The 23954-nt window shown below is 36.9% G+C and overlaps 1 protein-coding gene across 1 annotated transcript in view; it reads right to left on the bottom strand.

Moving 5' to 3' along the window:
- Positions 1-2618: 2618 nt before the first annotated feature.
- Plcxd3 (phosphatidylinositol specific phospholipase C X domain containing 3) overlaps positions 2619-23954 on the bottom strand; it is a 146943-nt gene continuing 125607 nt past the window's right edge. Inside the window, exon 3 of the mRNA XM_005086508.4 lies at positions 2619-8912. Coding sequence (XP_005086565.1) covers positions 8759-8912 — 154 coding nt within the window. The 3' untranslated portion in view covers positions 2619-8758. The remainder of the gene's footprint in view (positions 8913-23954) is intronic.

Below are 23954 nucleotides of genomic sequence, written 5' to 3'. Positions count from 1 at the left end.
GGAGTGGGTGGGGAGGGGGAGGATGGGAAAGGAGAGGGTATGGGAAGAGTGGAAGGAGGAAAAACTGGTTGGTAAGTAAAATAAATGAAAAAAAATTATTTCAATAAAAAACAAAGAAATACCATCTTCTCTCATTAGAAAACAAAACAAAACAAAAAACCCACTCCTGCAAAACAAACAAACAAACAAACAAACAAAAAACAAAAAACACCTGCTTGCTGCCTTCCCTTTAAGCCCCATCCCCAACCCACTTGCCCCTCTGGAGTAACAAATCTCCCTTGTGCTGAAAATTTGATATCTTAATAGGTCCTGTGCTGACTTCAGGGGTGGGGATTGTTCTCTCTTACACCGTCTCTGCCCTATACCTAATATAATGTAAACTCGACACCAATAAGTCTTATAACTGTTTAGAGAACAATGAGAAGGAAAACAAGTCTGCCTAGATGTACCTTTTTTTTCAAATATTTTTATTCTGTAAGTGTTTTAACCCAAGAATGCCTGAATCTATGATGATAGAACTGCAGGCACTGGAATTTGCAGCTATGCCAGGCTGACTGTTTTTATACACTGTACAAGCTTAAGAGATTTAGATTTGGGCCTCAGTGAGACTAACGCTACTCCATTCTCTTTTTAAGATGAAACTATTAGAGGGGAGTTTCGCTGTTCATGATGATTCAGTATGAAAGGATTTTACCTTGATACAGCCAGGCTAGAGACAAAGGCTGCCAGGAAGAAAAATGCAAGTCTCCATGATAGTATTTGAGGCTTCAGCTGCAGGTGCAGAGAAAATGACCTCTCTTTTTAGTTCCAATTAGTTTGAAAAGCAACCCCTCACTCTCTCTAGCTTAAATTAATTTGAGTTGATTTGTCTCACTTGGAAACAGAACAGGTTAAAATCAGCTCAGTCTGAGACAGTAAAACCGGAATGGCCCTTCAGGAGGCTGGAATAGCAGACAGATACAGATAAAGCTGAGTTTGTAACCAGGAGCTGTTCTTACTTACTGCTGCCATAACTAACTTATTCCTATCACATTTATTTTGAAAATGAATAATAAGAATTAGGAATTAAGAAAGGTAGCTTCTTTCCTGGTTCTTAGGACAAGATGCCTATGTTTGAACATTTTACTCTCTAGAAATAATATTTGAAAAAGGTCCTTGAGCATGTTTATTTGCTTGTTTGGGGAGCAAAATCATGTACTCGTTAGATCTTATGAGAATCTATAAAACACACACTTTATCAAGTTCTCTAAGGAACATTTTAGAAATATTTTGCTTTGCTTAGTGGGAGTCTGTCATGTAGTAGGATAAATATTTGTTGAACAAAGCTATTGAAATGTTCTGCCAAGGAAGCATAGCTGCAATCGTGTGATCAAAGACTATTTGTAGAACACAGGTATTTCCTAAATTTGGAGATCATCACAGCTTTATATATAAATATCTTCTGATGTCATGAACCTACAACGTATATAACATCCAGTCTTAGGTGCTGTCCCAGGTGGCTTTGGTTAAGTTGACATAAACTAGAGTTATCTGAGAAGAGAAACATTAAGAACCTGGCTGTAGAGTCAGGTGTCGTGGTGCATGCCTTTAACCCCAGCCCCTTGGGAGGCAGAGACAGGTTGATCTCTGTGACTTTTAGGCTAACCTGGTCTTCATAGTGACTTCCAGACAAGCAACCCATATGTAGTGAGACCTTGTCTGAAATATAACAACTACAACACAGAAACAAATAAACAAATAAACAAACAAACACAAGAAAATGTCTCATTCAGATTGGTTTGTATATATGTAGGGCATTTCCTTGATTAATGATTGACATGGGAACGCCCATCTCACTATATGAGATGAAGTCTTTGGTCAGGCTTCTAGGTGATATAAAAATAGCAAGCTGAGAAAGCCATGGAGAGAGAGCTGTTATATACCCTTTCTCCATGGTTTCAGCTTTGACTTCAATTCCTGTCTCTAGGTTCCTCTATTGAGTTCCTTCCCTGACTTCATTCAGTGATAGATTGTGATCTGGGAGTTATAAGGTAAAGTGACCTCTTTCTTCAAGTTGCTTCTGGTGGTGGTGCTATTCACAGCCATAGAAATCAAACTAAAACCAGTGGATTTATAGAGTTAATTTTCAACTGTATTTGTTTGTTAGAAGCCTTTATGGTACTACTATAGAATTTAGATTTTTTAGTAAAGCATGACTTGAACCTCCCAATAATGAGGAGTATTTGGTTAAACACAAAGGCAGCTCCATTTCCCAAACAAATGTCTCATACATTATATACAGTGGGAGTTCGTCAGGTTATTTCCCTCACCTTCAGTTTTTAGTTTGAGATGTTTTGTAACATCAATAAGTTATATTAATATATTGTGTTGATATTTACCATCCAAGGGATAGTATCAAAAGATAACTACAGTCAACATTAAGACATACCTTTAACATAATAAAAGTGTGCAATGCTTTTCCTTTATTGGTACAGGAACATTTTTCTTTGTAATGGAAATCCTAATGTGATGATGCTTTGGTTTTATTTTTTGTTTTTGAAGATGTTTTTAATAATATTTAACTGAAGAGTTCCATTTGGTTGCTTATAACAAAGCATGGATGGGGAAACAAGTAAACATAACTGGTACCAGGACTTTATTAAGCAATTTCACTAGCTACAAATGAACTTTTTTTTACATTAAGAACACAATTTTATATATAAAAAAATCACATCTTCTATACAGACTATAGGCATGGATTTTCACAATAGCACATATACTAAAGTATTAGTGAACAGATCCTAAAAAGAGAAGGCACAGTTCTGACTCCCTCTGGCAAATTCCTGGGGTTCGTGACAGAAACAGCAGCTCTACACATTCTCTCCCACCAGAAATGAAGCAAATCAACACAAATATGTACAGTCAGCCAAGATGGAAACATATTATGGGATTTAGTTTTCCTATTTTGCTTATAGGAATATCAAGAAAGGAGGTAGCTATCATGAATCTTCTAGAACTCCATCCATGTGCAGAGTATGAAGGACGCTGTGCTGGAAACACTGGGCATTATTTAATAATTTCAGCATGGTTCTTGTCTTTGAAAGCTGATTTCAGAACCACACTAGATCTCACATCTTATATTCACAGGTTTCCAGTTTCAGTTCATGAAAACTAGCTGTTCAATACAATCTGCTTCAGCAACTGTCTCTGGCATGGACTTTACCCCGGGAAGTCTTTCTGTCCCCACCTACTGCCCAGCATCATCCTCCAACATGGGAAGGAGGCCTCAGGACTAGACTGTATTTACTTTGGATTCTTTTCTCCCTCACTGAAGAGTTCCTTTCATTAAATCTTCTACAGAGATTACTACCTGTAATTCATAATGTAATTTTAAGGTGTTAATGATAGGGAGTGGGATGATGGGTTCATTTGACTTGTGTTTAAAGGAAAACACATCGAGTCTTAGAAGAAGCTCTGGTCTTGAGTTAGAAGGCTGTTCAACTTTCCAAGTGACGTTTTGATGTGTGCCATGTTTTTTTGTTGTCTCAATAACTGGGGAATACTATTTCCATAAATAATAGGTAGAGTCTAGTCCTCCAGCATGCCATTAGAGGAAAAAATTGAATTTGGTATCATTCATCTAGTGAAGATACACGTTTGATGTTTCAAATGACTTTGGGGATGGTTATTGAAACACATCCACAGACTTAGTGTGAATTAATATTTTCTTCATGAAAGAACCAAAACTACAGATTATATGAGTTGTGGTATGGAAGAGTGATCTCAGAGCTCACAGCAAGCCAGCTGAAAAAGATGTGGAGGCATTATGTGTAGTGATGCCAGAGTAAAGGAAGTAATGCAGAACATACTCATTTAAAATTGAACCTCGGGTAAATAAGAACATTAGTGTAAGCATTTCTAATGAACTATGTAGGAAACCAATAACTTATTACTTATTTGAGATTTGAATTTCAATGCTGTTCTGCATTTTAACTGGCAAATGTAATCATTAAAAAGAAACACCAAGAATGAAAGAAATTAGGAAACAATGTTCATAAACAGAGTCTAAGCTTAAAATAGATTACAGTTTTGCTACCAATATGACTACCTTTGTAGACTGGTTGGAAGTTTCCTCATGTGAATGGAATGTCTGTGATTCTCATAGATCTAAGGCAGTCCGTGTTATTTCATGACCAGAACTTCAAAATCAGTGGGTTAGAGATGGTTTTCCTTGGAGACTTTATCATTAAAGTAGAAATGACCTACTCTTACAAAATACTGTGTTGGAATTTTGGCGCTGGTTCTGAATCGGATGGAAATAAATGTGAATTTAGTCTTGTAGTATATAAACTAAATGATATTTGATACTTTCAAAAAGCATAACTGATGACAAAGCTGGACAGTAGGGTTGTGATAACTCAGCAACTTTCTAAAGCATATACTTCATAAGATTGCTTAAGTGACATCTTCAGAAGAAATAGGAATTTTGCTAATAAGTTAAATCCAAACTGCAGCAATTCAACCGAGCTAAAACAAAACAAAGCAAAAATGACAAGGAGTTAAGGCTAGTCATGATGTGCCCTTTTTCTTTAGGATAAGTTTGATTTTTAAGAAGATACAATGTAATTACACTTATCACTGACAATTTTGACTCATACAAATGTATGCTTAGAACTAACAACTACAAAATTGTATCACAAGTAAAATAAAAAATTACACAATTTTTACTTAATACTTTTTTGAACAAATTCTACAGAATATTTTATATCATCATTGGTAAAACAATTTGGAACATTATTTTAAACTGTACATTACACAGGAGTCACCAATAAGTTATGGCAAATGGAGCATTCACACCATGGTGTCACTGAAAACTAGTGAAAAAGACTAAAATATAGCAAAATAAAATTCTCTAGAGATCTTATTTAGTATCTCATGAGGGACAGACACTGTGTGTTATTATCTCTTAGCTGTTCAGGATGCGAGCACTTGACCTATTTATCTCCTCTTTGGTTGACAAACCAAAGACAAGTTAGGAGATTGTGTCACTAAGTATTTGTAAAACAGCAGAACTAAACACTAACAAAGACATGCATTTCCTGAGACTTCCAACTCTCGAGTCTGTGATTCTAACAGGTAGTTACCTGGTCAGGTAGCACTGCCAAAAAACACCTCAGAAATTTAGAGGACTCAAACAGCTTTGAGTGAAGATGTTTATGTGTTCAAACATTTGTATTCAAATTTGCATTAGATCATGTACCTTGAGGTTGATTGACAGTATAAATAGAGCACTACTGCCAGGTCAGTCTAGTTTCTAATGGTCTCATTTTTATTGGTTTTATAATGATTTTTCTCTTCTTAAATATTCAAACACTTGATCTATATTCAAGCCTGATAACAGGAAATATTGATTTCGAGAGTTAAAATGGCAATAAAATCAATTTGGCTGGTTGAGTGTAACTTCAAGTGTGTGTGTGTGTGTGGGTGTGTGTCTTCTTGCAAAATATTTTATGCTCTGATACATTCTCTGCTAGGAGGTGTTCTGTGAAATGCGAGTTTTCTAATATGGCCGAAAGTGAACATTGAGGTTACCATATAGAATCTCCTAATGCTTTGAAAGGATGCCTCCTCATTCTCTGTGCTCACTTGACTGTGTAATAAGGAGACAGAAATGGTAATGGCAGAAGTATTTGCTATGTTGGTCCTTCAGAGTAACTGAAAGGAAAACAAATGCAAAAATGATTTTATTGAGTATTTTCCCTCATTGCACTCATTCTTTGGATTTACTGTCATGGGTTGAGTAAAACTTAGATTTTAGTTTTTTTTTTTTTGGATTTGTAGGACTTGTAACATAGTGTCTTAAAGTGCCAGTAAAACATAAAATACATCAAGACATAGCTACACTTGATGTCTGTGTGTAACCCTTATGCTCCATGGTCTCTGGAAAGACAAAACAGAGCTAAGGGTCTGACTGGATTGCATATCATCATTTTTTTTATGAAAGGGCAACAGTTTGCTCCATGAGTGTGTTCCACAGCAGGGCCAGTGACCAGAAGACAGTCAAAGGTACCTTATCGCCATTCTCTCTTTCCAGAAATCTCTTGTAGTGATTTCTCTCATGGTTTATTTATATCTAAGTTCTTTTTTAGAAGTTAAGGCATGTCCATTTATCTCAGTGCCTACTACCTAGGAACTAACTATATATCCACATGGAAATTGTAAGTTTAGATTCAAAGTACCTCCTCTCTAACAAAGTTCTATGTGGACACCATTAAAGGCAACACCCACAAAACAGACAAAACCCCTCTGTCCTAGTTAAGAAATTTCATTCTAGTGCTTCAATACGTTTATTCTTCCCAGTACCCACATAGCAAATATCACAAAGTTGACTATGTGCAAACACTGTAAGGAAATATCCAAATCCAAGAAAACATGATACAGTACTTCTACATTGCATTCATTTTTTGTTAACAGATTGAGAATCTCTTTTTTGTCATATTGTAAGTTAAATAATTGTGTCATCGCAACTGTGGTTGGTTATAGATTCTCATGAGGCATCAAAATTGAGTAGTCAGAAAGCAAATTGATTCCAAAAGCAATTTTATGGGGCATAGTATCATTAATTGATTAAAGAGAGTTCTGATTCATCTGCACAAGATCAAGTAAAATAGACAGATAATAGACTTACAAAGGATAGATCAATGAGGAAGGAAAGTATACTTTGTGAACATTAAGTCCCAAGCTGTAATGTTTTTATCAAAATATTTTTATGATGAACTACTGCATTTTCAAATGTTTTGTAACATTTCTCTTACATTACTAAGGGATTTTTTTATTGGTTAGCGTTGAGCACAAAGGATTGCACAGGCTAATCTTAACAATGTCTTGATTCTCCTACTTGTCAAGTTCTGGGGTTATGGACATGTATTATGAGGCCTGGCTCTGGGAATTATTTACTAATATCAGTGTTTTTTTATTTGAAGACAATTATCCTATGTTTTCATATAATCTGTGAGTATTTGTATGTATCAGTATCAGCTTGCCTAAACCAGAGTATGTGTGTCAAAATACACACACACAACTGGAATTATAAACATATCTGCTGCATGCATAGGCATGCTGCTTATTTAAAAGGAGACCACATTTTTCATGAACATTCTATTCAGTATAGACAATTTCTATTCACTCTCTGTAGTTGTTAGAAAGTGCTGTTTACTAGTAAAGAATATCTACTCTCTAAGTCAATTCTTGGTTATTTATAATATTGAGATGTAAACTTTAAATCAACTCCTTATCTAGGTCACAGGGATTAACTCATATATCCTTCATTTTTATTAGTTAAAAGCCAAGGCCGTGCTTTTATTTCTCCAGGAGTCTGATATTTGTGGAAACGCATTGTACCAGGAAACGATTGAGGTTTGATTATTTCTATGTATGAACATAAAATAATTCATTATTTTAGGAACTTCTGCAATGGTCTGGAATTTTAATAATCCCTCACATTATTCCTCTGAAATTTAGGGAGAGGGGAATTATGCTCTTTGAAGATTGTTTTTGGAGCTTTCAAATACTACAAAGACACAAGAGGATCCAACATTTAAAAGTGTGTTAACATTGTTTTGCCTGGATTACTAAAAGTGATGCCACAGAAACTTTGTATGAGACTTCAGCTCCTTGGCCTTCTTGCCTGGGTCAGGATGGAACCCAGAATGCTAACTGAAGAATTTGTAAAGGAACTTTAGAGATTGTGGATATAGTCTCAAAAGCATTATTCTAACTCCCTTGGCATTCCTTCTTTTTCTTCTTTCTAAGTCATAAACATGAATAAAGATTCTTAAATTTTTTTGTAATATGAGTTTTATAATTATGCAATTGGAATTCCAATTTTATAGAAGAGTCTCATGATCACTCTTTTTGATTTTTTTTGGAAAATTAAAATTATGAAGAGAATTTTTATAGATTTAAAAGTTTTCTTCAGATTGCCACACAATTGTAGCTTGACATTTGCATGGCATTATTATTTAAACTACTGAATTAAGATAGTAGCTATCTCTGTATATAGCATTCTTCCTTTTAAAATATGGAGTTGATGCTCACAGTCTTTCCAAAGATCTTTGTGTGCAATAGTCATAGCTGTCTCACACAGAAATGTTCTGAAACACCATTGTTTCATTAGAACACAAAAGTCACTAATGACTGCCAATATTACTGATGTGGGGAAAGTGATTTGATGGGTATTTTCTATGAGCAAGAATTAGCTATGATCACCCAATTGTAGATGACTATGGAATATTTTATCAAGTCTCACAAAACAAACACATTTCAGTACAACAATGTAATATACATTATGTCGGGCATTCAATTGTTTTGAGACCCACATAGCATCTAATTAGAAAGAGCGAGCAAAAGAGGGGGAGCAGAAAGGATAGAACACTATGGATAGTATAGAAGCCCGAGATTGAAATTAGAAAATGCAATCAAGAGAACACTCATGAGTTACATATCACAGACATAAATTCTGAAAAGCAAAATTCACTGTTCTTTTCTATTCCTAACACTAGAAGTAGAGTTTTCTCACCAAATGGGAAATGACATATTTATAGTAATGCGGGATATGGTTACAATCACTGAAGACATGATTACCCTCTTTTCCTATTCACTGCCACTCCTAATTCCTTCAGAGACTCGGTGGAATAGGAAAAATCAGAGGGTGTGTTGATAATATGTCTAATACAATGAGGCTTCTCTATCTTACTCATGGACGCTCCAAAGAGTAATATCAAGTGTTGGCTTCTCCTTCATCAAAGACATAGTTCAGTTTTATGACAGTGCTGATAAAATCACCAAGTTCTACAAAATCGGCAGTGACAATATTGATGCCACTCTCTCCTGGCTTCTGGGTGCGGACCCACTGCATCATGGCAGGAAGAGCTCTGAGAAAGGAAACAAAAAGAGAGGTTAAATAAAGCATTGTGCATCATTCAGGGTCTATGGCTCTCTCATTGACTACATTAAATATCTCAAATACAATCCCAGGTGGTAGAAAACTATCAAATAAACTATAGTGTCTTCTTTAGTCTTTTTAAAATTTATTAATACTTCTATGCATGTGCATACATCACAATGTGCACGTGGAGGTCAGATGAAAACTTGTAGGAATTAGTTCCCTCCTTTCCACAGTGTGAATTCCGAGGATCAAACTCAATCTGTCATGCTTGATAGCAAATGCCTTTGCCTATTGTGCCATTATCCTGACCCTGAATTCTTGTGAATAAAGCCTGAATAAGAGATCTTACCATATTGGTCTGTACTAGACTCCAACTTTGGAGCTCTAAGACGCTGTTACAGTTTATAATGAATCTTCTGGATTTACATGCTATAATTTCATATCCTCAGAGCTCTGGGATGATGAGGTGAGAAATGAGTCTTTGTACTTAACAAATATTTATTACATATCCATTGTTTTGGGGGAAATGTATTAAGATGCTGTAAATAGTCACAAAGCAAATGTCTCTGTCTTCAAAAAGTTCCTGGCTCAGTGATAAGCAGGTGAGCAAAATGAAAGTTCCAGTATGTAGTGTAATCATTGCTCGTTTCTTCAAACCCTTTCACTGAGCACCTAGTGCTTACAAGTTCCCATTGTAAGCACTTGAAACAATCATGAGAGCAAAAGAGAAAAATATTAGCTTAAAGGGTCAGCTAGTTGACTCAGAAGTTAAGAGTGCTTGTAGCCAAGTCTGATGAGATAAGTTTGATACTTGGGACCACATAGGAGAAGGCAAGAACAGACTCGTGAGTATTGTGCTCTGACATGTGTTCTGCAGTGTATGTACCATCCCTCGAATATGTAATAAGTAGACAAATCAATGTAGTAAACTTATATTCTAATAAGTAAAGACATACAATAAATGAGAAACTTAAGTAAACTATTACATAGTGTTGTAATTTAAGGAAAGCAGCACATGAGAGAAAGACACCATGCGACAGAGTTCAAGAAGATTTTTTTTATTAGAGAAAAGGATCATAAAAAGGGTAGAAGGGGGAGAAATGCCTCCAGAGACAGGAGCAGCAGGAGAGAAAAGAGGAGGGAGAGAGAGAGAGAGAGAGACAGACAGACAGACAGACAGACAGACAGACAGACAGACAGACGGAGAGATGTGCATCCTAGGAATGTCAGAAGCTACAGCCACTAACATGACTACCTAAACATGAGCTGTACAAGGACAACACTAGGCATGCTAAAGCAGGTGGGGAAAGCCCACAAGGCCTCATCACTACACTAAGAACCACATCATTTTAAAATCACTACATCCCACCTATTGCGTCTATGGGCTCATGGAGAGTTCATAATTTTAAACATGTTCAGTCTAGCTTCAAAATCCCCATAGTCCTAAAAGGCAGGATCAATACCACTCAGAGGCAAACATCTCCTCTTGTACTCAAAACCATCTCTTAACTGAGCACTCTGGAAAAAATGCAAACAAGTAAGTTATATTCTCCCAACATTCAATGTCACAAAGTAGGCATTCCTACTAAAAAAATGAATGGATAGGAGGATATAAAGGAAGACCCAACTAAGGAAAACCAAAAATCCAACAGGGCAAACAGCGTACCTAGCCACTCTGTCAAACATCTGAATACATGTAGCCTTCCCTGGACCCTGCTTCACTCCCTGACTTCCTTGGCAGATATCCAACAGTCCTGGAATGTCCAGCATCCTGAGTTATCCATTGTGACTTACACTTCAGCTAACAGCTTCTTCTAACATCCTCTGAAGACCTTGTGGAGAATTATATTTTGTCACAGTTTTGTATCCTTTGCAGCTTTCTGGAGCCTCATTTCAAACGTTCCAGCCCGCATCCCTTTTGCATTTTGAATGCTTGTAAAAGCAGCACTGATGCTGATGCTGCCAAATTCTCCTGCCAGGTCAAAGTGTAGTCTGACCCTTTTACCATACCTGTAAAGGTCTCTGAAAACTGTAGTGGCTGAACTTTGGGGAAATTTTTCCTAAATGGTTGTTTTGGAGAAGAGAATACCTTTGGTGGTATAGTTAGTTTGGTCTTTCTCCTCTCCAATGAAGTTTCTTGTTTTGTGTGTTTGTTTGAAATCTAGGGCCTTTGTTGGATGGTATCTTGCCCTCGAGACAACTCCCTACTCCTGTATCCGAAATGCAAGTTTTCGCTTTAATTGCTTCCTTTTTAGTGTAAAACTAGTTAAGTTCAGTGAGCAGTAGCCACACCACAGCTTGAAAGCTATGTTGTTTAGAAATATCTACCACAGTGTTGACAAAAAGAAAAGCACATAGACAGTGGAGCAGAATATCAGAAATCAAGTTGTGTATCTGCAGCAACTGACTTTCAAAATGGTGCAAAGGATGTGAGTTGGAGAAAAGATGGACTTTTCAATCAGTGGTTCTAAAAACTGAGTCTTCACAAGCAGAAGAATGAAGTCAGATCTCTATCACTCCATTGTTACATAAAAGTTAAAAATGAAAACATAGCTTGTAACTATGATACCGCTAGAATAGAATATAGTTGGACCATTTCAAGACATCAGAACATAGAGCTTTCAGAAATGAGATCACATCTTTCCTTTTTCACAAGAGAAAATAGAAAAATAGGACTAAATAAAACTTAAAGGCTCTCCACTGCTAAGAAAACAGCCTACAAAACAGAGTCAACCTACAGAACAGGAGAATATGCTTATACTGTGTGTTATTAACAGTTGATTTGCATGAAGAACCCAGACTGCTCAGTAGAAAAAAAAACAAATAAAATGTCTCACCCAACAAATAATCTGCTCTAAAATTGGACAGTAAACTAAATATACATTTCTCGAAAAGAAAAGAAAAGAAAAGAAAAGAAAAGAAAAGAAAAGAAAAGAAAAGAAGAAAACTGTAGCCAGGAGGTGGTGGTGCAGGCCTTTCATCCCAGCAATGGAGAGGAAGAGGCAGGCCGGTCTCTGTGAGTTCATAGTCTGGGGTCTAGAAGAGCTAAAATCCAGGCGCTGGCAGTTTTGGAGGGTAGTGGGGACTCACTCCTTCAGAGAACTCTCTGGTTTTTGTTTAAAATTGCTATTTATTTTTTTGTTATGAAGTATCCTTTCATTCTCTATCCATCACTTAGTCAGTTCACTAATCTTTTAGAGGAAAGTTTAAATGACATTTCTTCAAAACAGTAGTCAGAAGCCAATGTGCTTACACTGTTAATTGGTGACAAATGTCTGCCCCTTACAAAACTGCAAGCATTTTGAGCATGAGGACTGTTTTCACACTGCATCATTCCTGGTGCTTCACACAGCGTCTGGTGTGAATGGGCAATCAATAAGAATTTGATAAACACGCAAACAGGTTTTAGGAACAAAAGATCTGCTTCTGGAAGTGTAGGCAGAAGCCAGCCCAGGAAGCCACTGCTCAGTTCCCTAATGGCTACTGTCATAAGAACTTCTGATTCATTGCGCTTTTGTGGGAATAAAAGTGATGTTAAGAAATTTGCAGTTAAGGATTTTGCAGTTTCTCTTCTTAGCAGGTCTTGTATGCAAATTTTCTAACTGATCAGTCAACTTTACAGTGCCTTCCCCCACCTACAGGATGGGCCAAGTGACTCTGTATGATAATGAAGGTTGTGATTATCACCTTCCCTTTAAGTATGATGCTTATTAATTATTTCTGTCAATTTCTCAAATACATTTAGCATATTGATTATACTTACTAATTATCAGTATTTGTACTTAACTAGAATTTAATTCATTAGAAATGTATTAGGAGTCCACATTGAATTCATATTCAAGGATATATGCATGTGTGTGGTACACTTTCCCAACTCTATTTTATACATGGTACTTCAATGATTCCTCTAAACTGCTGTATTTTATGGCTATGAATAATTAATTATGGATAATAAAGCCATATTCATTTGAATGTTTCATCAATGCTTCCTTTGCTGAATGACATGAGTTTCCTAAGACAGTGATTGATTTTTATAGGATCTTCAATACCCTGGAGACCAACTTCTGTGAACACTGACCATGTCAGCGTCCTTTACTGTCTGCTGGTCTCAGCCTCTCCTTGTAGCTCGAGGCCAATCCTCAGAGTTTAAAACAATGCCAGGTTTCCATCTCTTAACTAAAATTAATTCTAAACATTTTAAATGTGATTTCCTGTCAATTTGACCAGATCTAAAGGTTTGGAAATTTCATTTCAACTGTAAAGAGCAGAACAATAAAGCAAAAGGCACTCTTGGCTGAAAGCTGGCACTCCATGCATGGAGACACATGGTAGTTCACAGAGAGACCTCATATCTGCAGGTTAAACAATAGTGGGCTTTGCAAATACTCTTGGGTAAACAGGTGTATCTCATAAATCATAAAATCCACAAACTCAGGCTCTCTCTCTTCTCCTCTTTCCCCCTTACACACACACACACACACACACACACACACACACACACACACCACAGATACACACATTCACACACAAGGTTGGAAGTACATATCTGATTAAAGCTTGATAAAACAACGGATTTAAGTTATTTCCCTAAAACTGCATTCTAAGAAAAATTGAATAGTTTAAGCATGGCTTTTCCTTCCAGTCCATTCACTGAGTGCCTAGTACTTCCAAGTTCCCACTGTAAGCACATGAGACATTCACGAGAATACAAGAGAAAATGTATTAGCTTATGGTGTCAGCTAGTTGGCTGAGCAGTTACGAGTGCTTGTTGCCAAGTCTAGTGACGTAAATTTGATCTTTGTCCTGGTGAAGACTATCCATATCAACTGGGAAATGTAGAATGGGGAGAAATTGTATTCTGGTCCCAATTAACCTCAGTTGTAAAATAGAAATGACAATACCCTGAGTTTTGCACACACTCACAGCCTCAAGGGATTAGGTCCTTGATAGTGCACCTCAAATGCATTTTACATTTGTCAACATGCTTAGCCACAGCACATGTGCTCTGGGTACCACAAGATATGGGCACAAAAGCTGCAGCCAAACTAGGGATATGGGGGCACAGGAATTGACCAAGTGTCACCCTTCTCCAAAAAGTTCTCTCAGCTTAAGATTTCCAAGAGGTAAATTTCCATTTCTAAACTCATTCCCATGTTCAGAAAGCAGCTAACTTAGTTTTGTTTTTGTGTTGCTTATTTAACAAAAGTAATGAAATTAAAACAAAACAAGATATACCATCCATTTCCCTTGATGATAGCGACAGCAGCCCATTCTGCTATAGCTAGGAAAACTGCTAAAAACCCATTTTCAGTTAAAATAAGATCATACAAAGAAGAAGAAAAATGAGAGTTCAGAGAATGTACTGTGTCCTCAGGCTCATCACCGGCTCCCAGGCAGCATTTCAGAATGAGTCACAGCCCTGCTAGGAGACAGAATGTGAGCACAGCCAGCCCTCTGATGGGGCCTCCTGGTGCGCAACAACTATTCTGTCTGTTAATTTTTCAGGGGAATGAAGCAAGAAAGAAAGCTTCACAAATTCTAAACAAAGAGCCCCTTCAATATATTAATATGATTGGATTGTCAGAGGCAGATAATAGTTTTCTTTCAATTGTAGAACCTCAACATAATGAACAGTTCTGGGTGGGATCAAGTGTTCTCACTTCACAGGCTCTTCTTTGATACCGACAGCCCCCAACTCAATGCCATTGCATGGCACTGGGAGCAGTGTGTGTGTTTAAAGCACAGAAATGAATGATTCACCTTTGTGCACAGGATTGCATCTATCTGTTGGCAACTCTCCTCCTCTTTGGAAAGATTCCCATCTGCTAAGAGCTGCTGCTGACCTTGTGATGAGGAGTTTTAACTGTGTCTGGTTTTGCTAGGGAAAAAGAATTCTCCAGGTCTCTTCATATATTTTCTTCTGGTCACAGTGGTTCCTGAGTCAGACCCAGGCATAACAGCAGTAGCAATGTCAAAGGTCACTACTGCCTGCCATCTGCCAGCTTGTGACTCTACTAAACTGCTACAGATATTTAGTACTAGTAAGGTTTTCTTAAAAGCATCAATTCAGTGTTTAATTTTTCTTTTGAATTAAGATGTAATAACCACACATTATTTATTGAATACATAATTACATTTAATACATGCGCCACCACCATAACCTTTATCATTTCTTGTGTTCGAATCCTTTCAGCTCTTTCATTTATGGGGAGGGAGGAGGAAGAGGAAGCCTGTGCATGGCATGGCACATATCTGGATGTCAGGGGACAATCTGAAGGAGTCAGTTCTCTGATTCTATGACATGGATCTTATGGAAAGATAGGTCAACAGAAGGAAGCACCTTTAGCTGCTGAGCTGTCTCACTAGTGCTGGATTCTCCATTCTAGTTCTGAAATAGACAATACACTATAGCTCCCTCCATCAAATTATAGAACCCTGGAACATATTCCTCTCATATCTGTTTTGATGAATGTTATCTAAACCCATTCAGTTTCCTTTGACTTTGGAGACATGTTTTTGCTTTGAGGTCAACATTATTTTTTTCAAATATGGAAAGCCCGAAGTATTACCTTTTGGCACCTGAGTGATTTTTTACTCAGCACAATGTTCTGTGTTCTATCTACTTTGTCAAAAATGACAGGCTGTTGTTCCTTTTACAGTCAAATAGCAGCCCATTGTATATACATACACCTTTTCTTTATCTAGTTATCCATCATCAGATAGCTCATTCTTTCTACAACTTCCCTGTAGTGAATAGTGATAGAGTGAACACAAGTGTACTAGCATCTCAAGTTAAGAGAGACATGTGAAGATTAAATAAAATAACACACAAATGGAAGAAGAAGGCAACAGTGCTCCACCATCAGCGCTAGCACTTACAGTGTGTATATGTAGTTAGCTCTAATTTTCTAGTTTGAGGCGACTTTCAGGCAGATGACTGAGGATAACTGCTCTGTTAAGTAGATAGTGAGTTGGGTCAATTGGGTCAGTAGCTCATATTCTACCTGCTAGATGGTGGATGGCATTGTCCCTACTTCTAGGGGGATTGCTGACTATCAGCTGCAAGCTGGATTTCTATGTAAGAACTGCCAGCAGCTAGATAGCCACTTTACAGAAAACGTGCATCTAATGTTAGTGCATGTTGGAAGGAGGCGAACAGGTGCGCTTGGTTTGAGGTATGTCAATATAGACTATCCATCCCAGCTCCAGTTTCCAGGAAGTTTGCCTGAGGCCTTTGTTCTAGTGATATCAAGTTCAGTTTTCCCCTCAAAATTCTGTTTTGTCCAGTCTCCCCTAAGACTTGACCTCAGCCGACTCTAGAATAAACCGTCGTCTCTGAAGTCCAAGAATTGTAGATTCTGTTATAGAAACAAACCTGCATGTTTTTAATTTGGGTACAGAGGGTTCTGCAATCCTGAAGTTTCTCCTTCGTCCATAGTGGTTAATAAGACAGACTGATGAAGGTGATGAGCTCAAGAAGCAGTGACTACTTTTTCATTTTCCAATGAAAACAGGAGAGGTCTTCAGTTACCTGAAGGATTTGAGGAATTGCTCACTGAAAGATGCTGCATTTGTGCCCAGTGCCATGGATTGCCCAGACTCATGGGGGCCTCACTGCTTCTTCTGACAAAGCAGCAAAGCTTGCAAAAGCAAGCTGTTCCTGCCAGTGACCAGAGACTTCCCCCAGACTTCTGTGAGAATTTCCCTCTGCATACCATTAAGTGAGCTATAATGTATGCAAGACTCCAGAGCTCCAAGTCTGGTCTTCACTCCAGTCCAAAGGGCCTAGGAGTAATGAGTGTACTTGATCATATTATCACAGTGTTTTGTGTATCACACTCTGTGTATCTCAATGTTCCTTTTAAAGATGAGCATGATTACAAAATTCACATCAGGTGTTCCATGAAAAAATGTTATCCGTATCCCTTAATTGTGCATGAAATACATGTATGTAACAACAAATACATGCAAATACATGAATATAACAGCAAATAATGAAAAATGAGACCACGAATTTGAAAGAGCAAGGAGGGGTTTATGGGGAGGTTGGAAGAGCAGAAGAGGACGGGAAAATGATACTATTATCTCAAAAAAGTAACAGAAAACCCCAACTTTGTAAAATTTCACATTCCTTAGAGAAAATGCTAACAGGCAGAAATGAACACATGCAAGATTTAATTTGATCATAATAACCCAGGTGCTAATGAGCTAGTGTATCTGTGGGCCCATGCAGTCATAGAAAACTCGCAAGGATGACTTCTTTAGCCTTTTCTCCTCTAATAGGTGACAGCCGCAGGTGCAAAATAGAATGATGTCATCTTTTCTGCCAGAAAATAGTACCCACTAGGTGTTTATTTATAATTTCCTCTGGACGGCATTCTTAGAAAATTACCCTTAGAAAATAGTTCAGGAGATAAAATTTGAACTCAGTCTAAGTCAGAAGAAAATATTATATTGTGTTATTTATTGTTTATATCTTAGGACATTATGCTACCAAACACTTCTTAAATTGACTGATTTTTTTCATTTTCTGCAACACAGACATTCTTAAGGACTATATAATATGTGACAAGTATGTTAAACCATAAAGGTGCCACATTTGTGCCTTTTTGGTAACACACCCCCTTATTTCTATGTTTTACCTCATTACCTCATTTAGAAATGCGATAAAGAGCACCTGGCTTAAAAGTGCCTCGATACAGTTACAGTCACCATGTACAATCTCTATAAAACTCTTTCCTAAATGTATTTTTGTGGGGAAAATACCTCATGAGAAATGAGAACACATTCCCAAGACAAAATTTCATTAGTTTAGGAAATGGTGAAACCCCTTTAATATGTGCAACACACACAACATCGCATGAAGACTATTATTATATTAGGGGTATTGAGATATTCTGTAGAACTTATTTATGTCTTAATACAGTATTTGCCAAACTTATATGATCCAAGAACATTCTTCCTACTTCTGCTTCTAACACATTACTAACATGTTGTGCATACACACACATACATACTCACACACACGCACACACACACTCACTAGCCAGCATTGGCACCTACATAATACTGTATTTCTGTGTTCCTTGTTTTTCAAGGGCTTGGTATTGTCCTATCTTCAAATTTGTACAGCCTATTGAATCTAACCTTCCCACTTTTGGATCACTCATACTCTTGGAAGGTTCTGTTTGACAGATATATAATCCAACTTGTTTTTTACAAATAACAAGTCTATTTGTCTTTAGCATTTTATTCTTTTAAGTTCTGAAAATGATTAGAATTCTCCTATTCCTATCTAATACAGCATGTCTATTCTGCCCTAAAACATCCCATTTACTTTCCATAAGGAAATCAGAAAACACACTCTGTCCATCCTTCTGAGTATTCCACTTTATCTATAGTTCTTTATATTGGTGCATCAGCTGATGCAGGGAATAAAAGGCCCACCATCATTCTGGTCCTCTTACTACTTACAATGAGAAACTTAACTTCTAAATATACATCTGAGGCAGAAAGTTGTTTGGGTGTGTACTCTGTTCACTATAAATGAGTCTTACTGTTTGTCTGCTAAGAACTCTTTTGAAACATGGTGGAACTTTTTCTTTTAACATTAAAGTTACACTTGAACAGTTCTGCACTGTACATTTGTATGAAGACTGCCTGAGTTTCTTTATTTCTCCATAGTATTTCATGATTTTCAGTGTCCTACAAATAAATATTAAAGCTCACCATTACCTTCACTCTTAACTATTCTCATTCACTCCATTGCTATTTCTCCTGAGCACCTAAGGCTGGTTTTAGCTGTAATGAGTGGGAAGCATAGAGAGGAAGCAGCTCCATTCTTTGGAGAGTCAACATCAGCCTCTATCTTATGACTTCTTCTTCTATCTCATCCCAGCAGAACTGTAAGAGGAGACATCGGTGGGAGCCTAAGGCATTTAGTGGTTAACAACTGGAGAGCAGAAAGAGATGATGACTACAGAGATCTGTTACCCACGGCCAGCCAGCAGCTCCCGATGTAAGTAGTGATGTTTTCCAAGAGGTTTGTCAGCTGCTCAGGTAAACATCCCTGGCTGCTTTTGAGTGATGACACCAGTGAATGAAAAGAAATTGTGTAGTTATCATTTTTCTTCAAAAACTGGAATCACATGTTTATTTGAACATTTGGTTACAGAACTATCCAGTTGCTTGTTTGTGTCTATACTTATCAAACACAGAAACAGGGTTTTCAAGGTGGTGGAAAGCCCATAATGCTGTCTTTCCTCAGGCTGCTGCTTACTCACTTCAGTCGTAATGAAGTCATTAATTAAGAAACTATTGATTCCAATTCTTTGAACATAGATTATGCTATGAAATGGAAGCACTGGAACAATGGTCTAGTGTGACAATGTGGTCCTAAAAGAACTTTTGATTAATTAATTTCATTTAATTCTACTTCCTAAATTAAATCTCCCCCCAAGTTGATGTATAATGCTATGGAAATGACTCTAAAGGGCAAATTAAATAATGTTGCATATCAATCCATACTCAATCCTAGGTAATTTCAGAGAAGATAAGTCTTTAGAAGCTGTTGGATTGATTGTTGACAGAAGAGAAAAGACGCTGGTTATGAATAGAACAGGAGGAATGCTGTGAGGGGTCCACGGAAACTCCAAGCTTACAATGGGACACACATTCCTAACAAGACTAGCAACACAGTTATTTAGGGTTTTTTCCTGTTCTTTTTTAATGTTTACTTTGAAAATACAGAAAAGTATATCTAGTTATGTGATTGTGCATTGCATGTGTACATTGTGAACATGGTTTGTGTGTTTGGAAACCTTAACTTCCAAAGTTCTGAGAGTCATGCTTTGAATTGCATCAACTTCATTCATTTCTTTTTTGTTCTATTTTCATGGTCCTGCTTCCAGCAACATCACCTAGATAATCATGAGCTTTCTCACGGAAAGAAGGAGGAGAATAGCATTCAGTATTACTGACCTTATTACTAACCCCTAAATTATGGGTTTTACTTAGTGTTCTAAGATCAGGTAACACGGTGTTATGATATGATCCAGTTAAATAACTTACGATGAAGTTGCAAATAGCAAAAAACTTAGAAATAATGAAAACATGCTGGTTTCATTAATTAACATAAATATAAAAATAACTTTTATTTCTCCTGTTTTGTTTTTTAGACTAAAAGAACAATGCTTAAAACTCCAGTGTAGACTAGAAGTTTTTCTTTTAAGAACAAGTGTACACAATTGAAAAGCACTCATCAGTGGAGATGGGTTAGACAGTAGTACTGGTGGCAGCCACTGTCTTTGTTGGCTTCTCAGGACCAGTTGCTCAGCATCTCATTAGATCTGCCCTTGGGAAAAGCCACACCAGGGGGGATGGGGCTCTTCTTCCAGGGCATTAGGTTTCTTTAACAGGAAACTGTTTTAGAGAGATTCTGCTATTTTCAATAGAAGGGATTAATAAATACTTCCAAACTAAAAGTTGAAACCAGCATGATGGAACCTAAATAATTGTGCTGCTAACTTTATTAGGAACTTCTATCCCACTGGACACTATTAAGTAGAAATCATTTGAAAATATCATCAAGTGTGTGGCTTTCTTAGGTACTAATTTTAGAATGTATTTTATAACTGGTCTTATTCCTGGAATTCAGTTCCATTTTAGGCAATAAAAGGTTTTGAAATAATAATAAAAGACACAAAATCTTTATTAATGCTATGCCAAAATAAGGTGCTCCAAACAAATATAAAATATGTTGCTGACAAAACCTCTAGTTGTTTCTCACTGTTGCAGCTGACAAATGATGCTTCATAATGCTGTCTTACTTTTCTTACTCACACTAATGCCTTTGGAGCTAGCTAAATTAGGTAACACACGCACACACACAGTCAGTAGGATATACAAAAGTGACTTAAGAATTTGTGACAGACTTTAGTGATCCTCCATGGAAGGTCTCACTCTATCTATGGAGCAGAAGAGGGATGGGGAGCATGGAAGGATGGGAGGGAGAGCAAACTGGGATTGATACGTAAAATAGGATTGCTTCTAATTTAAATGAAAAACAAAAAAAGAGAATTCTGAATACTTGACTTGAAGCCTGGCTGTTCATTATCAGGCTACTCAAGTAATAAAGAACCACTAACATCTGGAACAGCACAAGGTTGTTCTTGACTAGGCAAAGACAGGCTTGGAACCAACACTATGTGTCTACTTGAATTGTGTCTGCAGTTCATGAACCCTTCCTGTGCAACTTGCATAGTGGAAATTCCTCATTCTAGTGTAGTGCTATGAGAAAGCAAAGACTTAATTATAGTGGTTAGCTCACTTGAAAATTGTAAAGTGCCTACAAATTTGATACAACTAATTCCATGACTGGGGATTATGCAAACTGGAAATCCTCCTGCCTGTTAGCTGTCTCTTTTACTTATTAATGGGTTGGATTGCAATTGGATTTTGTTATTGATTTCACTCAATCTGTCTGACTTAAGATGCCATGAAAGATGATAGAGGGAATAGTCAAGGTCATAGTTGGAAATTTTCACTATTATTTTTATATTTGGTGGATTTTCCCTAATGTTGTTAAAAATCTAAATGAAGATAGGGACACTTAGTTCATATTTCACCTATAGGCTATAAACTAGTTCATTATGTGCCAAGGTGCCAAATAACACTGGGTTGCAATGTTTTATTAGACATAGTCATGTGTTCTCTCTATTTTTCTCTCTCACTCACTTTTTATTCATAATTTTGCTGTTGTTGCTTTGTTTGTGGACACAGGGTCTTAGTATGTAGCCTTGCTGGCCTAGAACTTGATACTGTAGGTGGACCAGGCAAACCTCAAGCTTTTACAATTCCTCCTATGTTCCTGTCCAGGTACCCAGAGCTGGCATTACAGGTCTGTGCTGTGCCACTAAATCTGACTCCACCATACATTTTTATTCAAGATATGGTTTCACAAATGCTCCTCAATGTGGAGCTTTCACCATCCACAAGAACATATTATTTCAGTAGCTAAAATGAGCCTAGTGAGCATTTGCCTTTTCATCTGTCTCCTTGAACACACATCTGAGGGAGCTAGATAAGGGTTAGGATATCCTCCTGGAATGAGTGCATGGACAGCATGTATTATTTCACATATCCTTTCACTGACTGAGCTACAGTCATACCAATTCAGGTAGATCAGCACACTTTAGAATCCTTTTAGCTTCTAATGCCATAGTCTCCATTCAATCCATGTGGGGCAAGTGGGCTATGGTAGTTAGTAGGGACTCTGCTATGGGTGCAGAAGTCTGAGCCTAGGAGAGAATATGGAATGAAATACTAATATTTCCAGTTTACATTTAAAGACTGAATTCTTCTCGGGAAAACAGTGTTGGTTATAGTATCTAAAAAGAAACTTGCTTTTATGAACTCTACTGATGAAACATATTAAGATAGTTCAGAAAGTTTGAGCCCCAAAGCTGTTGGAGCTAAAAGGTAGGTTGGTTCTGGAGATGAGTGCTCACAAACTATGTTTTTCTTGAATATATAATTTGCATCACCAAGTATCTTTCAAACTAAAATGAGATATCTAGGATGCTTTGGAAATTTAGTATGCAAACTTCAAGATCTCATTGTTTAACTTGGTTTATGATTTCATTATGTTCAATCAATAAAACTATAAGAAAAATAAAGTTCCAAATAGAAACAAAACCTCCAAATGCAGCATAAATATAGATGCAAGTCAATAAGGTGATTCATTCCAAACCCCAAACATGTAATAATTTTAATGTACTTATTTATTTTGCTAAGCTGAAAATTTCTACTTATATAAGAACATTAACGAATGGTATTTATTTTTATTTTCATTTTAAATATGATGTAGGAAGGATAATGTTTAGACAAAAGCCAAGGCAATAAACAAGTGTCCTGGAAACCAGTATGTTTTCCAAATTAGAAAACCAGTAACTTCTAATTTAGTACTTACCAGAATATAAGCATAGAGTGACCATATTTTCTGTTTATTAGAAGAATATGGTAGTTTAATGATAACTCCTCGCCACGCCTATACTGTCAAAGTTGTTGCAATGTCACATAAGCTGCAGTATTCTCAGAATGTGACCAGCTACTTTCACTCTGCTTGTCTCGGGATCTTGCTCATTTTCAAGGCTGCTACATATACAGTGACATGAAGGACATTCTATATATCACATGAAGTGGTAACAGAAAGTTGGTCTAGAAGCATTAAAATAATGCCTCTCCTTTAAATGAAAACTCTGTCCTTTTTTCCAGACAGCTTGATGATTTTATGATTATTTGAAATCTTAGTTGTTTTGCCTCAGAAATGTCTGTTACATAAACAGAAAAAAATCAATCCAAGCACAAACCAAATAGCTCCACGTACCCAACAAATATTTTGAAAATGATGGCCAAACGAAAATCAGTTGTTTGTGTACAAAATAAGTGTCTTTCTTTAGGGGTAAAATAAATGGCCAACTCAATTCTAAAGCCACGTCAAGGTTTATAGTCCCAAAAGGAGATTTCATGATGTACCACCACAAAAATTACTAAACTCAGCTGGAAATAATTTAAAACTGTCACATACTGTCTAGACTGAGAACATTTTTAGTTGCAATGAAAATTCAATATGCTTTAACCTGGAGAAAATAAAATCCAGTGTCAGCTGATGGTGAATGCTGACATTTTTCTGATCAAAATGAAAATGTTGTTCCATTTCTATGTCAAGACACAGCCATATTAAAACACTTCTCCCTAAAGCTCAACCACTGTATTTGCTATACACAAGGCAAATGTTTTCATGAATTCTGTGATTTACTTAAGCTGAATTCAACAATATGTCTGAAAAGATTTAGTTTTCTATCACAGGCATCTACTTCACTTTTAGATAAGCAAGAAAAACTATATTGCCATGGTAATAATAAGTAATATAGTTTGCCCTCTTGCATTCGCTCTGGGTTTTAAAAGCGATCAGTGATTTTCCATTTGGTCCAAAACATTATCTTAAACCTAAGAAATAATCTTCCTA

The sequence above is a fragment of the Mesocricetus auratus genome, unplaced genomic scaffold (assembly GCF_017639785.1).
Source record: "Mesocricetus auratus isolate SY011 unplaced genomic scaffold, BCM_Maur_2.0 Super-Scaffold_100015, whole genome shotgun sequence".
Classification (NCBI taxonomy): Eukaryota; Metazoa; Chordata; class Mammalia; order Rodentia; family Cricetidae; genus Mesocricetus; species Mesocricetus auratus.
Note: the sequence above shows the minus strand (reverse complement) of the source record. Positions and strands in the feature narration are given on the sequence as shown.